The sequence below is a fragment of the Chiloscyllium plagiosum genome, chromosome 13, assembly GCF_004010195.1.
Source record: "Chiloscyllium plagiosum isolate BGI_BamShark_2017 chromosome 13, ASM401019v2, whole genome shotgun sequence".
Classification (NCBI taxonomy): Eukaryota; Metazoa; Chordata; class Chondrichthyes; order Orectolobiformes; family Hemiscylliidae; genus Chiloscyllium; species Chiloscyllium plagiosum.
This window is the reverse complement of record NC_057722.1, coordinates 5,810,126-5,824,215: the sequence shown is the minus strand read 5'-3', so window position 1 is coordinate 5,824,215 and position 14,090 is coordinate 5,810,126. Positions and strand designations below refer to the sequence as shown.

Sequence of the window (14,090 nt, the reverse complement as noted above, 5' to 3'; positions counted from 1 at the left end):
GACCTTGGAGTGCAGGTTCATAGCTCCTTGAAAGTGGAGTCACAGGTAGATGGGATAGTGAAGAAGGCGTTTGGTATGCTTTCCTTTATTGGTCAGAGTATTGAGTACAGGAGTTGGGAGGTCATGTTGCGGCTGTACAGGACATCGGTTAGGCCATTGTTGGAATATTGCGTGCAATTCTGGTCTCCTTCCTATTGAAAAGATGTTGTGGAACTTGAAAGGGTTCAGAAAAGATTTACAAGGATGTTAGATTAGATTAGATTACATTTCAGTATGGAAACAGTCCCTTCGGCCCAACAAGTCCACACCGACCCGCCGAAGCGCAACCCACCCATTCCCCTACATTTACCCCTTTTACCTAACACTACAGGCAATTTAGCATGGCCAATTCACCTGACCTGCACATCTTTGGACTGTGGGAGGAAACCGGAGCACCCGGAGGAAACCCACGCAGACACGGGGAGAATGTGCAAACTCCACACAGTCAGTCGCCTGAGGCGGGAATTGAACCCGGGTCTCCGGCACTGTGAGGCAGCAGTGCTAACCACTGTGCCACCGTGCCGCCCACATGTTGGCAGGGTTGGAAGATTTGAGCTGTAGGGAGAGGTTGAACAGGCTGGGGCTGTTTTCCCTGGAGCATCAGATGCTGAGAGGTGACCTTATAGAGGTTTATAAAATCATGAGGAGAATGGATAAGGTAAATAGACAAGGTCTTTTCCCTGGATCCAGAACTAGAGGGCATAGGTTTAGGGTGAAAGATATAAAAGAGATGTAAGGGGCAACATTTTCACACAGACAGTGGTGCGTGTATGGAATGAACTGCCAGAGGAAGTGGTGGAGGCTGGTACAATTGCAACATTAAAAAGGCATTTGGATGTGTATATGAATAGGAAGGGTTTGGAGAGATATGGGCAAGGTACTGTCAGGTGGGGCCAGATTGGGTTGGGATATCTGGTCGGCATGGACAAGTGGGACCGAAAGGTCTGTTTCCATGCTGTACATCTCTATGACTCTAGTGAATGTTTTTGGGAGAGGACAGCAAGAACTAACTAGCATTGGATGTGTACAGGGCACATTTCAAAATCAGGAACATGGAGGCATTATAAATAGTACAATTCTAAAGGAGATACAGAACCCAAAGGATTGAGTATGTACATGTGCATAAATCAAACAAGGCAAGTCAAATTGAGGAGGAAATTAATGCATACAGTATCTTAGGCTTTATTAATAGGGGTACAGAGTACAAGAGAAAAGTAGCTACATTCAACTGTGTAAGATAGTAATTTAGCTGAGGTCAGTGTGTGTTCAGTTCGAGAGGCAATAGAATTGGAAGAGAAATCATTGTTGGAAATACCCTGATCATAACATGGTTGTACGCCCAAGGCAGCCGAATGGAAACCAGAGTAATTCCAAGTTTCAACAGTCAAAAAGAGTCATTCAAAGCTGTGACTAGGCAACACTAGCCCTGGGAAAGGGAGTGAGAGCTTGTTCCCAACTCTGTAGCATTTATGGGAGAGTACTGACAGCACAAGTGCAAGGTCATAGAAGATTAGAGGATGGCATAGCCTGACTTCTGAAGTTTTTATCACGTGACTATCACACAGGTTTGATGAATTAATAGCTGTTTTTGGACACGAGGAATTTCACTGTTAACAATATACATATAAGATACTGGAGCAAAACAACCAAAAATGCTTTAAGTAGAGTATGTGCTGACTATTTATACAGATGAATGCTGCCTACATAAGATAACAGCTTTCAAGGCAATGTTATATATTTGGCAGTGGCACCACTTTGGAACTACTTAAATACTAATAGCAGCTTCACATCAGTAGCAGTAACTGAGGAAGCCACATTCATACAACTGACAGAATTTGAAATCAAAGAAGGTGCCTGTTATTCTGAATTGCAAATAGCCATATATAAAGGCTGAAACTGTCAATCAAAAATACCAATGGCCTTTTGAGAGTTACAATAGAGTTTTGGAAAGAAAACATCTATCAAACATATCCAAAAGTTGGTTTGTGGTCAAACTTGCAACTATCAGTCACTAGCTTTTATGGTTACTGATTACTTGCAGGATCAGCCTGAACAAAGCATCACAAGAGCTGCACAAAAATAATGGTGCACAATGTATCTTGCAGCATTACAGCTGGTGATCGGTAACAAAAGATCAGTGTTGACAATTAATTAAATGTAAAAAAAATTCTGTAAAGCATCAGTGGAAAGTTTAGATTTAGCTAAGGCACAACACAATGGATCCTTTGTTATAACATCGTGATGCAAGAGGCTGATATACTGCAAATGAGACAGTATCTGGTAACCACATAACCCAAATCCATCTCCTTAAACACCTCAATTGCTAGGTGACCAATCAACACCAGAAGGACCATTATAAAATGCAACTTCTCCCCTTGGAACTGATACACAACAAGTACTGGAAGCTAGATTTCCAACTTGAAATGAAAGACCCAGAAATACCATCCCTTCTAGTCACAGCGATTTCAGGCTGCTCCAATGCACAAGCCAACCCAAACAAAAAATCCTGAACTGAATAAATACCAAGTTAATTAAACCATAAGTGGTAAAGCTAGCACAAATTACTTTCAAGTTGGACAGTTATCTATAAACTGCCCAAAGACTCCCATCAAGTTCCAGAACACTTCATTTATTTTTGTTTTGAAAGGACCTAGTTGAAACAGGACATTTTCATTGCTCACCTGGAAATAAACAATTTTCTGCAAACCTGAGGCAGTTTTGAAAATATCCATTTTGGCATTTTCTGGTAGGCAAGGGTGACCTGCAGGACATGTTCACAATTTCTGCTTCATAGGTCAGTGGGTGAACACCACTGCTGGTATTTCTGTGACAAAATGCTGCCAAGGCTTTTGAAGAAAAGAGCTGATATTGCTGATTGTATGTGACTGTCTCACAAAAGACATCATATTGACTACCCACTACCGTGATTTCCACCGCCCTCTCGCAAACTACACCTCCCCTCCCTGGCTTCACTTACCAGCTGCATGAGTTGTGCAGCGCAGAGATGCACTTTCCAACCCTGGGCCTTGCAGACAATTCCTTTCTGATTGGCTATCTCCTGCAATGTGGGCTTCTTCTCCTCTGCCATTAAACAGAGAGGACAGGTGAGAAAAGGCACCAGTCAAGATTATTAGACAGCAAGGTCAAACTGGAAGGAAAGGCAGATTTCCTGAACTTATTTTGGTTTTCGCTATTGGAAGTGAAATCTTCCAGATTATTTAAGGCTAGATTCAAAGCCAAACTCTGCCACAGTGATATGTCTAACAGTCTCCACCCCTCAATCCTGTAAAATCTAAAACGGAAGCAGACTTCTGACCTGGTCTTTTCTCCCCCCCAATTTAGCTGATCTAAACAAAGTAAACTTGAAAGAAAGTGGGTCATTTCAGCATTATTTTACTTTGCCTGAAAGGATACACACATTACTTGAAAGTAATAGCCAGTCATGCTCCTTGGGTTTAGCTCATTTAGCTCACAAGCAGAAGGCTGAGTGTTTAAATAAGGATTGCTTATCCAAGCTGACAGACCAGTGAAATCCTGAGGGTGCTGCATCACTGCAAGTATATCATGTGTTATGAAATATTAAGCCAAGTTGGTTTATTTTAGTGGTTCTGACGTATTTTCAAGATACCTTGATAATACTTATTCTGGCAGACAGCTCTCCTACAGCTATCAGCATCACTAAAACCCTGAATAACTGGATATTTACCCAAGATTTATGGCTCTTGCCATGTGCAGAATACATAGATTTGTGGAACGGTTACTGTATGACAGATCACATGATGTTTCAGAACCTGTCAACTAGACATTAAAATTTTGCTACTACCATTCAATGTCAAATGTCAACTGATAAGTATCCTACAAATATAAAATCATCAAAACCAATTAATAACAATTATGGGATGTGGGCTTTGCTGGCTAGACCAGCATTTAGTGCCCAGCCCTTTTTACACTGAAACAACTGTGGAGTCAAGTAATAAGTACTAAGTGCAGTGGAAGGTCATTGCAATACAATAATGAAGTTCTAACTGGCATTTAGTAGGGCCCAATAGTTGGAGGAGGCAGTGATATAATGGTAATGACATTCACAACACCCGGGCTAATGCTTTTGGGATATGGGTCCGAATGCTGGCATGGCAGATGACGGATATGAACGTAATAAAAATCTGGAAATAAACGGCCTAATGATCATGTAGCTACTGTTAATAGCCATAAAAATCCATTTAATTCACTAATGTCCGTCAAGGAAGGAAATCTGCTATTCTTACTTGATTTGCCCTATATGTAACTCCAGACCTACAACAATGTGCCGGACTCTTAACTGCCCTCTGGACAATTCATGACAACTAATAAATGCTGGTTTAGACAGCAATGCTAACGTCCAATAATTCTTTATTAAAAGAAAGTTTCGATTGCAAACAGTTTTATTTAACAGGTATATTATCTGATAAATACAGACTAAACATACAGCTGAGTACATGTACATTGAGGAAATGACCTTTTTTAAGATAAGTTACTGGAACACAACGATGTTAAACAGCTTGATGAACTCTGTTCCAAACAGAATGCCTTTCCTTTTGGAAACATTCACTATTCGTATGGGTTCCTTCAGTCAGACACAACAGAAATGCAAAATAAAACTGACCTTTGACTTTCACATCACTGTATCTCTGGAAATGATGGTATGCTGCCTTCCAAGGGTTCCTGTAATGACGAAGCAATGTAACTGGAGGTCGAGGGCGAACAGGAACGTACCTCACACCCTCTTCATCTGCAACATAATATCAAGTTGGAGTGAGGGGGTTACAAAAGGGTGGATAACAATACTGCAACCAGATACCTGGAAAACCTTCATCACCAACTTCCCAAAGCAGGTGGGTCACAGACTCCACACCTGATATGACAATACAGTGGACACAAAGGTGAAATTAGACACACAGTGGTGTACAGAGAAATATTAAGCTGCAGTAGAACTGAAGGCACCACCAAAGAATCATAAGGTGTCAAATCACCTTGATTGACTGAACTTTCACACTGCTGATAACCAGGCCCTGATATTTACTACCCGAAGTACTGAACTGTCCTCAAACACATAGGAGTGGAAAACCACCAAGGAGATTTTATAGTTTAGCTGTGAATGGGATCACACGCTATGACCAAAAAAAGCTTTTGACGGCTCTGTGTAACTTTAATAAGTGACTTGAATAACCCTTCAAGTAAACCATTTGCCTGTTTATTTTTATGGATGTGAAAACAAACCAAATTAACAAGGACGAACTTCATCGTCAGGAATGCAGACACGAGGGCAGGGCAAAGAGACCAGACCCACTAACACCACCCCCCAACTCCAGGTCACAAAGACCAGCCCCAATCTGCACCTCCCCCATTTCCCTATGGCTACAGACACCAGCCCTTTCCCATTCCTCTTTCAGGTATAGAACTGTTTTACCTATATATTCTTTGGGAGGTGATTTCCTTTTCTCTGCTTTGAGGAGAACCGGCTTGCTACTGCTGTTCTTTTCTTCATCTGTGCTGTTTGTTTCCATCATTTCACTCTCTTCTGTGGAGATGACGTGCTGCTGTTTGCGGGGTTTCTTCCGAGGGGATGCACCAGGCAGCAGCTCATTACCAGGAAGACCAAGGTTGTTTACCATTGGAGTCAGAGCAGCTGAGCTCACTGACATGGGCTGTGATGACGAGACTGTAACTGGGATTAGAGATAGAGGAGGAAGAGTGGTGAAACAGTGAGGGACAGAGAGGGAAACAAAGGAAAGATGAACAGACATCTTCAAAAAAAAAGACAACAATATGATCATTTACCACACGCCAAATAAAAGCAAACAAAATACAGAATCCAAGCAGTCTTTCCAAGGGTCCTGGCTACCCCATTCTAAAATGTCAAAAAATTCACTAGTGTGAAACCTTTCGCTTGAATGGGGGGAGCTGGCTGCTCACTCCCATGGGAATACACCGGTCCATTATCCAACAGTTTCACACAATGGCAAGGCCAGCAGAAATGGACTATTGGAATTCAACTGCACCACAATACACTCTTCTCCTCTACCACTTCCTTTCTCAATAATAATTGGTCTAATAATTCACTAATTCTTCCTCTATAGATGCAGAGTATTGCATCTGTGTGTTCAAGAGTCCTTCTGCAAGTCTGAAAAGACAAATCAGTGGCAAGCGTGAACAACTCAAGACTTTCACAAGGAGCATAGTCTTTCTTGACACTTTCCTGACCCTTGATGCTTCCTGGCAGGCCACAGAATACTGACCTTTCAGCTACTTTAAGGTATCTCACCCCACCCACTTATATTCCAGATAAAAAGCATTAATGCATGAAATAGTCAGGCAGAAAGAGAATTCAGCGCACTCGTCAACTGTTCAAATGCCTTTTCTAGCAAGTATTTGACTGAATGTGAACCATTATCCACGAGGAGGAGAACTCCTTCCACCAATTTACTTACCAGACACTGGCTGCAGCGAGTCCACAAGCTCGCTCTCTTGTTTGATTTTAGAATCTGGTAATGCTGAGCTCATGGAGACAGGAACAGAAATGGCGACCGGCTGTGACGGAGGAGCTACCACTGTGGCCATGGAGACTGAGCTTGAAGGCGTGGCTGAGACAGCCGCTGTAACAGTTGACAACGCAGTCGGTTGAGCATGAGGGGCTGCTGCTGCAATGAGGGTTGGGATTGGTGGCTGAGGCTGCTGGGAATTTGGCTGTCCCAGCACAGACATTTGCTCCATACTCTGGCTGCTGACCGCCTCCATGGCGACAGCCACTGGCGCAGTCATGGAAACGTGGATTTCTGGTTTGGATTTGGAACTGAAAAGGTGCAAAAAAAACAAGTGAATTAGATTAAAACATTGCAAAAGGAACATCAACTGCCTCTCATCCAGGAAGGATACAGTGGGTCACTAATGGCACTTACGGTCAGAGAAACATTGAGTCAGAGGAATGTGGATTTAAACCCACATTACAAAAACCTGAGCATATAAGTCTAGGCCGACACACCAGGGCAGTACTGAGTAAGTGTTTTGGAGTCATTTAGATAAACCAGGACCCCACATGCCCTTAAAGAGGGACATAAAACATCCCATAGTGTCAAAGACAACCAGAGGAGTTTTGCCCAGTGTCCTAACCAATACTTATTCCTCAATCAACATGATTGAACCAGAACATCTGGTCAAATTGCTAGTTGTGGGAGCTTGCTGTGCACAAATTGGCTGCTGTACTTCTTAGCTGAAAATGTGTTGCTGGAAAAGCGCAGGTCAGGCAGCATCCAAGGAACAGGAGAATCGACATTTCGGGCATAAGCCCTTTAGAAGAAGCTCTCTTCCAGAAGGGCTTATGCCCGAAACATCGATTCTCCTGCTCCTTGGATGCTGCCTGACCTGCTGCGCTTTTCCAGCAACACATTTTCAGCTCTGATCTCCAGCATCTGCAGTCCTCACTTTCTCCTGCTGTACTTCTTACATTACCAAGGCATTCCAAGGACTTAAATTATCTGTAAAGTGCTTCAAAAGGTGCTCTGAGGTTGTAAAATTAATGCTAATTTATTTTCTATTTATCAGGAATGCTGATGATCTAGTCTTTTACTTGCGTGGCAAACATTGGTGTGCAAGATTCTGCTTGCATTTGGTCAGCACTCTATGGATTGAAATTTATACCCCACATTCATTAACCTCATTTTATGTAGTGAATCTTCTCACTAGAATATGGCAACAAATCCTATTGAAGACACACAGAAGTGGTCAAGCCTTATAACCTTACTGAATGGTGGTGCAAGCTCAAGGTGCCTGCAGCCCGTGCCAGCCCCTAATTTGCACATTTGGTAGCCTCTCAGGATCTGGTAAATGAGCAAGATAAAACCAGCTTCTTAAACAGACTGTTTAACGCATGTCTATTACTTGAGTCATTTCTCTACATTGTGCTGAAGTACTTCAATCATAGCTCCAGGTTTTACCTAAACATTGCCTCAAAGTCAAGGAGTTACCAGCAGAAAATCTATATTCAGTATCTACTCTAATCAAAAACAGAAATTGCTGGAAAATCTCAATAGGTCTGGCAGCATCTGTGGAGAGAAATCAGAATTAACATTTCAGGTTCAGTGACCCTTTTTCAGAACAGTTCAGATTTTCAGCATCTGCAATTCTTTCATTTTTTGTTTTGTCTATTCAATCTCTCCCTTTCACCAGTTTCTAACCTGATTTTGAAAGCTTTGATCTCCTGGCTGAACTCGGGAGACATTGGTAACTGTCAAAACCGCCCAAGTCTTGACCAACTGGACAAACCTAATACGCCGACTGTTACCAGTGTAAAAACAAAATCTCTCCTCCGGGATCATCAAGAAGGTTTTGATACTTGGATTGGGTCTTTTATAAGATTTATTTTCTTTCCTTTTGCCAAGTCTTGACTAGGAATGCTAATGGACTATTCAATCATGGTTACATCACAAATCAGAAGAGCTGCATATGTACATGCCTTTCAGAAGAGCATGCTGCCTAGCAATCATAGGAACATAAGAATTAAGAGCAGTAAGCCATTCAGACTCTCGAGCCTGCTCTGCCATCTGACAATTGGAAACAATGATTGATTTTTTTCTGAATCCAGGGACTGGGACCAGCTCGGAATTATCTACTAAGAACAAGCACAACACTAGCAGTAACCAAACCAGGAGATTTTCTTAGGCTAAAGGATTTTGACTATGCAGAGAATCCTCAGGGTACTTATTATGAGGTGACCTGTTATGATATAGGACTCTTCAGATACTTGTCTCTCACAAACATTGCAGCGAAGAACCATAGATTTTTAAGTTATGCTACAAATACTCAGCAGCTCTGGCAGAATCTGAGCTGTCAATGACCTAAATAAAACGATAACTGTTTCTCTCTCTCCACTGATACTGTCAGGCCTGCTGAGTATTTACAACATTTTCTGTACAAGATGCAAGAGCTTGAGGAACAAAAAAAAAAATGCACACCCAAAGAGTACTTACCCAACTGGTCGTGGGGATCCCGATGCAGTTCGCATCGTGCCATCTAGTCGAGGGCTTGTAGTCTCTGTTGGCTGTGGAGGAATGAGGCTTTTCCGGACAGCCAAGCTGCAATAAAAAAAAAGGAACACAAAAAAGTTTCAATGTCTTGGTGAGCAAGATCACAGCTCAGTTATTTTAGGCAACATAACGTATACTAGGGGCCCTAATAATAAAGCAGTGATTAGAAATACAGTCGCAATTTAGTGGCATTTCAACTCAGGTCCAGCTGAATAAACATACCAAAGGTCAGAGGTCCTCAGTAGAACATCAGACTCCAGGCAACCAGATCAGGTGTGTAAAAACCTGAACAAAATCATTGGCTCTGACGTATCCGGATCAAGTGTGTGTGTGCACTAAGCCAAATTTCATAGGCATCACTTTCAGGTCAACTGATCTGCCTAACAAGTCAGATAAAAATCTTTTCAAAACAATTACATCAACCAACCTGCATAAAATTCTAACAATGGTACTTAGTTGAGTTTGTTTTGGCTAGAGGAAGCTTATTTATTGGTTGTGGCTCTGGAAGTCTGCTGCATGTGAACTGTTTTCAGATGTGTGAGGTATAGACAGCATATGGATGGGATTATTTGAGACTGAACAGCATTTCCAACATTGGGAATGTCAGTTCAGTTGCTGTATTGAGACCAGCAACCATAAAATCCCCACCCCCTGGATCCTCAAGGAGGTTTCTATACTTGGATTGGATGATTTATCAGATTTATTTTTTCTCTCATCTCCTAAAATGTACTGACATTACAGAAAGATGGTGTGCAATGCATAATAGTCAGAATTCACTACATGTCCCTGAGCAACTGATAGTTAGGCTGTAGAAAAACTTCAAATCACAATTCCCCTGTGATCTCTGCGCCTATTGAGCTGACAAAGTACAACCAGCATTTTAAAAACTCTTACCCATCACAGGCAGGCTTCTTGCGTAGAATGCTGGGTCGCGGAGACGATCCCTGTGCTGGTGCAGTCGTACTGCTGCTCTGAGTGTGGGTCTGGATCACTGTGGTCACAGCAGGCGTTGCACTGAAAGTGCTGATAGGATTCGCTACTATGGTGGCTCCATCTGCTAGCACCACTGCTGAGAAACAGGCACAGATAAGTAATATCAGACTTGCAAATCCTACACACGCCAAGCTCAGGGACATTTGACATTTTGGGGAAGTGCTCATCATTTGAACCCTAAAGTTTTTGTTACACCATCCATACAACAGTGATTACTGTCTAATTTTCTGACGGTGTAATAACAGCACCATTCCCTGTCTCCAGCGTGCAGTATTTTGTAAAGTGATCTGTGGCAGCAGGCCCTTGGCCATTGGTGGAAGTAGAGCATGATGTATCTGATCAATTCACAATGGAGTGTGCAAATACTCCCTCTTCAATTACCTGTGGCCCTCTCAGCATCATCATCCAAACACTTCCATTTCTATGTCTCTATCTATAATGTCCCAAAAGCAGGTACTACAAATTCTCTCTTTGCAACTGGAGTCACTGATGTAAAGTGGGAATGTGGCTGCCAATAAACACACAGCAGAGTCATAGAGATGTACAGCATGGAAACAGACCCTTTGGTCCAACCCGTCCAGATATCCCAACCCAATCTAGTCCCACCTGCCAGCACCTGGCCCATATCCCTCCAAACCCTTCCTATTCATATACCCATCCAAATGCCTCTTAAATGTTGCAATTCTACCAGCCTCCACTACTTCCTCTGGCAGCTCATTCCATACACCTACCACCCTCTGTGAAAAAGATGCCCCTTAGATCTCTTTTATATCTTTCCCCTCTCACCCTAAACCTATGCCCTCTAGTTCTGGACTCCCCAACCCCAGGGAAAAGACTTTGTCTATTTACCTTATCCATGCCCCTCATAATTTTATAGACCTCTAGAAGGTCACCCCACAGCCTCCGACACTCCAGGGAAAACAGCCCCAGCCTGTTCAGCCTCTCCCTACAGCTCAAATCTTCCAACCCTGGCAACATCCTTGTAAACCTTTTCTGAACCCTTTCAAGTTTCCAACAGGAAGGAGACCAGAATTGCGTGCAATATTCCAACAGTGGCCTAACCAATGTCCTGCACAGCCACAACATGACCTCCCAACTCCTGTACTCAATACTCTGACCAATAAAAGAAAGCATACCAAATGCCTTCTTCACTATCCTATCTACCTGCGATTCCACTTTGAAGGAGCTATGAACCTGCACTCCAAGGTCTCTTTGTTCAGCAACACTCCTGAGGACCTTACCATTAAGTGTACAAGTCCTGCAAAGATTATCTTTCTCAAAATGCAGCACTTCGCATTTACCTGAATTAAACTCCATCTGCCACTTCTCAGCCCATTGGCCCATCTGGTCAAGATCCTGTTGCAATCTGAGGTGACCCTCTTCGCTGTCCACTACACCTCCAATTTTGGTGTAAGTAGAATCCAAAAATGTGATAATGACAGGGTTAGCAGCTCTAGACATGTTATTGCAAGCTAAATGCTTCTTACAGGACACTGGTGCTGGAGTGAGAAAGAGAAACCACTGTCCACGGCTTTAAATTAATACAATCAGATTGTTTATGTCACACATCGCGTAGACAAGGCCTTGGTTTTGCATTTAAAAGATAGCACTTCAGATGGTCCAGCATTTTCTTATGCGTGTCCTGAGCGTTCTCTTGACTTTGCACTCCTGCTTTGAGTGGGACTTAAACTTACAACCTTCTAACATAACCACAACTGGTCAACATTAAGTCTCTGGATTAGGCAGAATTCCTTTGCTTTCTGACCCTGCCACAAACACTGTTCGCTCACTGTTGTTTCCAACCATTGTTCCAGGCCAACCCATACTGTGACAAAACCTCGGGGTTCTATTAAAGTCTGTGTTGAGCTTCTAATTCGATACTTGCCATCACCAACACTTAACTCCACCTCTGTAACATCAGGTGGCCTCAGCTCATTTGCCACTAATATCCCTCAACCAAACTTATATGTCAAATTACCTGGCACCATACCAATCAGAATGTTCCACCAACTGGATTGTCTAATCTCCCCCATTAAAAATGCAAACTTCACTCATACAGACAAGTCAGCGCATATGACTATATGTTCCAACAGCCAAGCAATGTATATAATACGCTGGTCAAGAAGCTTCTGTAGTCAAGAGGATAATGGGTCTGTTTCTGTGCCGTACGACACTATAGAGAAATAGAGGTATTGCATGCTTTTCATTTGAAAACAAATCTCTTACTAACCAACATTTTTGAGTTATCCCAAACCATTCAAGATGTAAGCTGTGTAATACAAATTCCTCTCTTTAAAATGTTCGACTGGCTGGCCTCCCATAACAGAATCCTAAAATTTGTGTTCATTCAAAACTCTACTGCCCGTCTCCCAAGTTGCACTGCGAATCATTCACAACACCCATATCCCAGGTCACAGATGGGTTTAATTTCCAAATTCTCATCCTCATTTTCTATCCATTCATGGTCTCGTATTTCCCGTTTTGTGTAACCTCTCCAGTCCAGGCTGCTTGCCCATCCAGATTATCGTGGCATCACCATTTATGTGCAGGACCTGAGCTGTATGGGTTGCAAGTTCAACAATTTCCTTCCTTAACCTTTCACCTTTGTCTCTTTTTCTCCTTCAATATCTCCGCTCAAGGAAATAGTCACCAGCCCCAATGCCTCCTTTCCACGGTCAATGTCAATTTTGTCTGACAAGTCTCTCCTGGCAAATGGGACATTTTACAACATTAAAGTCACTGTGTCAATGCAATTTTCTCCTCTGGGCTATCAGAGCAGTAACATAGGTTCTGCTAGACAACACAAAAGTTATTAATCCTTCCCTATAATTAAAAGTATTAGGAACACACAAATGAGCTACAATATGCCTCCAGACGACTAGGGCTAAGCTTAGATTCCTAGGCCAAGTAAGGTCCAGAAACTTTAGAACTCAGAACATTGCAGCGCAGCACAAGCCCTTCAGCTCTTGATGGTGCGCCGACCTGTGAAACCAATCTGAAGCCTATCTAACCTACACTATCACATTATCATCATATGCCTATCCAATGACCATTTAAATGCCCTTAAAGTTGGCGAGTCTACTGCTGTTGCAGGCAGTGTGTTCCAAGCCCCTACTACTCTCTAAGTCAAAAAACCACCTCTTGCCATCTGTTCTATATCTATCACCGCTCAATTTAAAGCTATGTCCCCTCATGCGAGCCATCGCCATCAGAGGAAAAATGCTCTCACTGTCCACCCCATCTAACCCTCTGATAGATAATTCACAGGAGTTGGAGTTGCATAGCATAGAAACACCCATTTGCAAATTATATGTACTTCTTGAAAAAGCCAACAACTCATATCTGTAAGGCATCTTGGAACATTAATAGATACATTTTAACACGTGAACAACAGTAGGACGGTTACCCAAACATTTGGTCAAAAAGATAGGTCTTAAGAGCAAAGTCAAAAACAGCCACACTCCTCTGCCCTTTCCCCACACCGCAACAAACTTTACTTCCATTCTCTTCTGAAAGTAACTCCAATCTCTACTTTCACTGCCCTTTCAAACAGCGAATCCTAAATATCAATTCAATAAGTTTACAAACAAAATTCAAACTATCCTACTAGTTGTCTTAGCAATTATGTTCAATCTTTCCCCTCTGGTTACTGATCTTCCCATGCTTACTTTCATCAAATCCTTGACCATTTTCAACACCTCTAGTAAATTTTCCATGCTTACTTCTCTGCTCCAATGAGAACAATCCGCTATGTAAGTGAAGTTTCTTATCCCCAGTACCATTCTAATAAATCTTCTCAGCAGCACCTTCAAGGACTTCACATTCTTCCTGAAGTGTGCTACCAAAACTGAACACAATGATCGTGCTGAGGCCGAACCAGAAACTTAAGAGTTCACCATGATTTCCTCGCTTTTATACTTTGCCTCCGTTTATAAGGCAAAGGTGCCTTATAAATCGCTTTTTCAAACAATTCAAATCATTTACTTATGTGGACATGCA

General features: G+C 42.3%; 1 protein-coding gene across 2 annotated transcripts in view; it reads right to left on the bottom strand.

The window, feature by feature from the left end:
• Nucleotides 1-14,090, bottom strand: part of LOC122555711 (histone deacetylase complex subunit SAP130-like) — a 56,890-nt gene that overhangs the window by 11,784 nt on the left and 31,016 nt on the right. Inside the window, exons 14-19 of one of the 2 annotated variants that reach the window (XM_043701758.1) lie at nt 9,993-10,167; nt 9,042-9,146; nt 6,507-6,868; nt 5,486-5,743; nt 4,682-4,807; nt 3,017-3,120 (exon numbers count right to left, since the gene is read on the bottom strand). In XM_043701758.1, coding sequence (XP_043557693.1) covers nt 3,017-3,120; nt 4,682-4,807; nt 5,486-5,743; nt 6,507-6,868; nt 9,042-9,146; nt 9,993-10,167 — 1,130 coding nt within the window. The remainder of the gene's footprint in view (nt 1-3,016; nt 3,121-4,681; nt 4,808-5,485; nt 5,744-6,506; nt 6,869-9,041; nt 9,147-9,992; nt 10,168-14,090) is intronic. The other variant, XM_043701757.1, reaches the window with a different exon arrangement.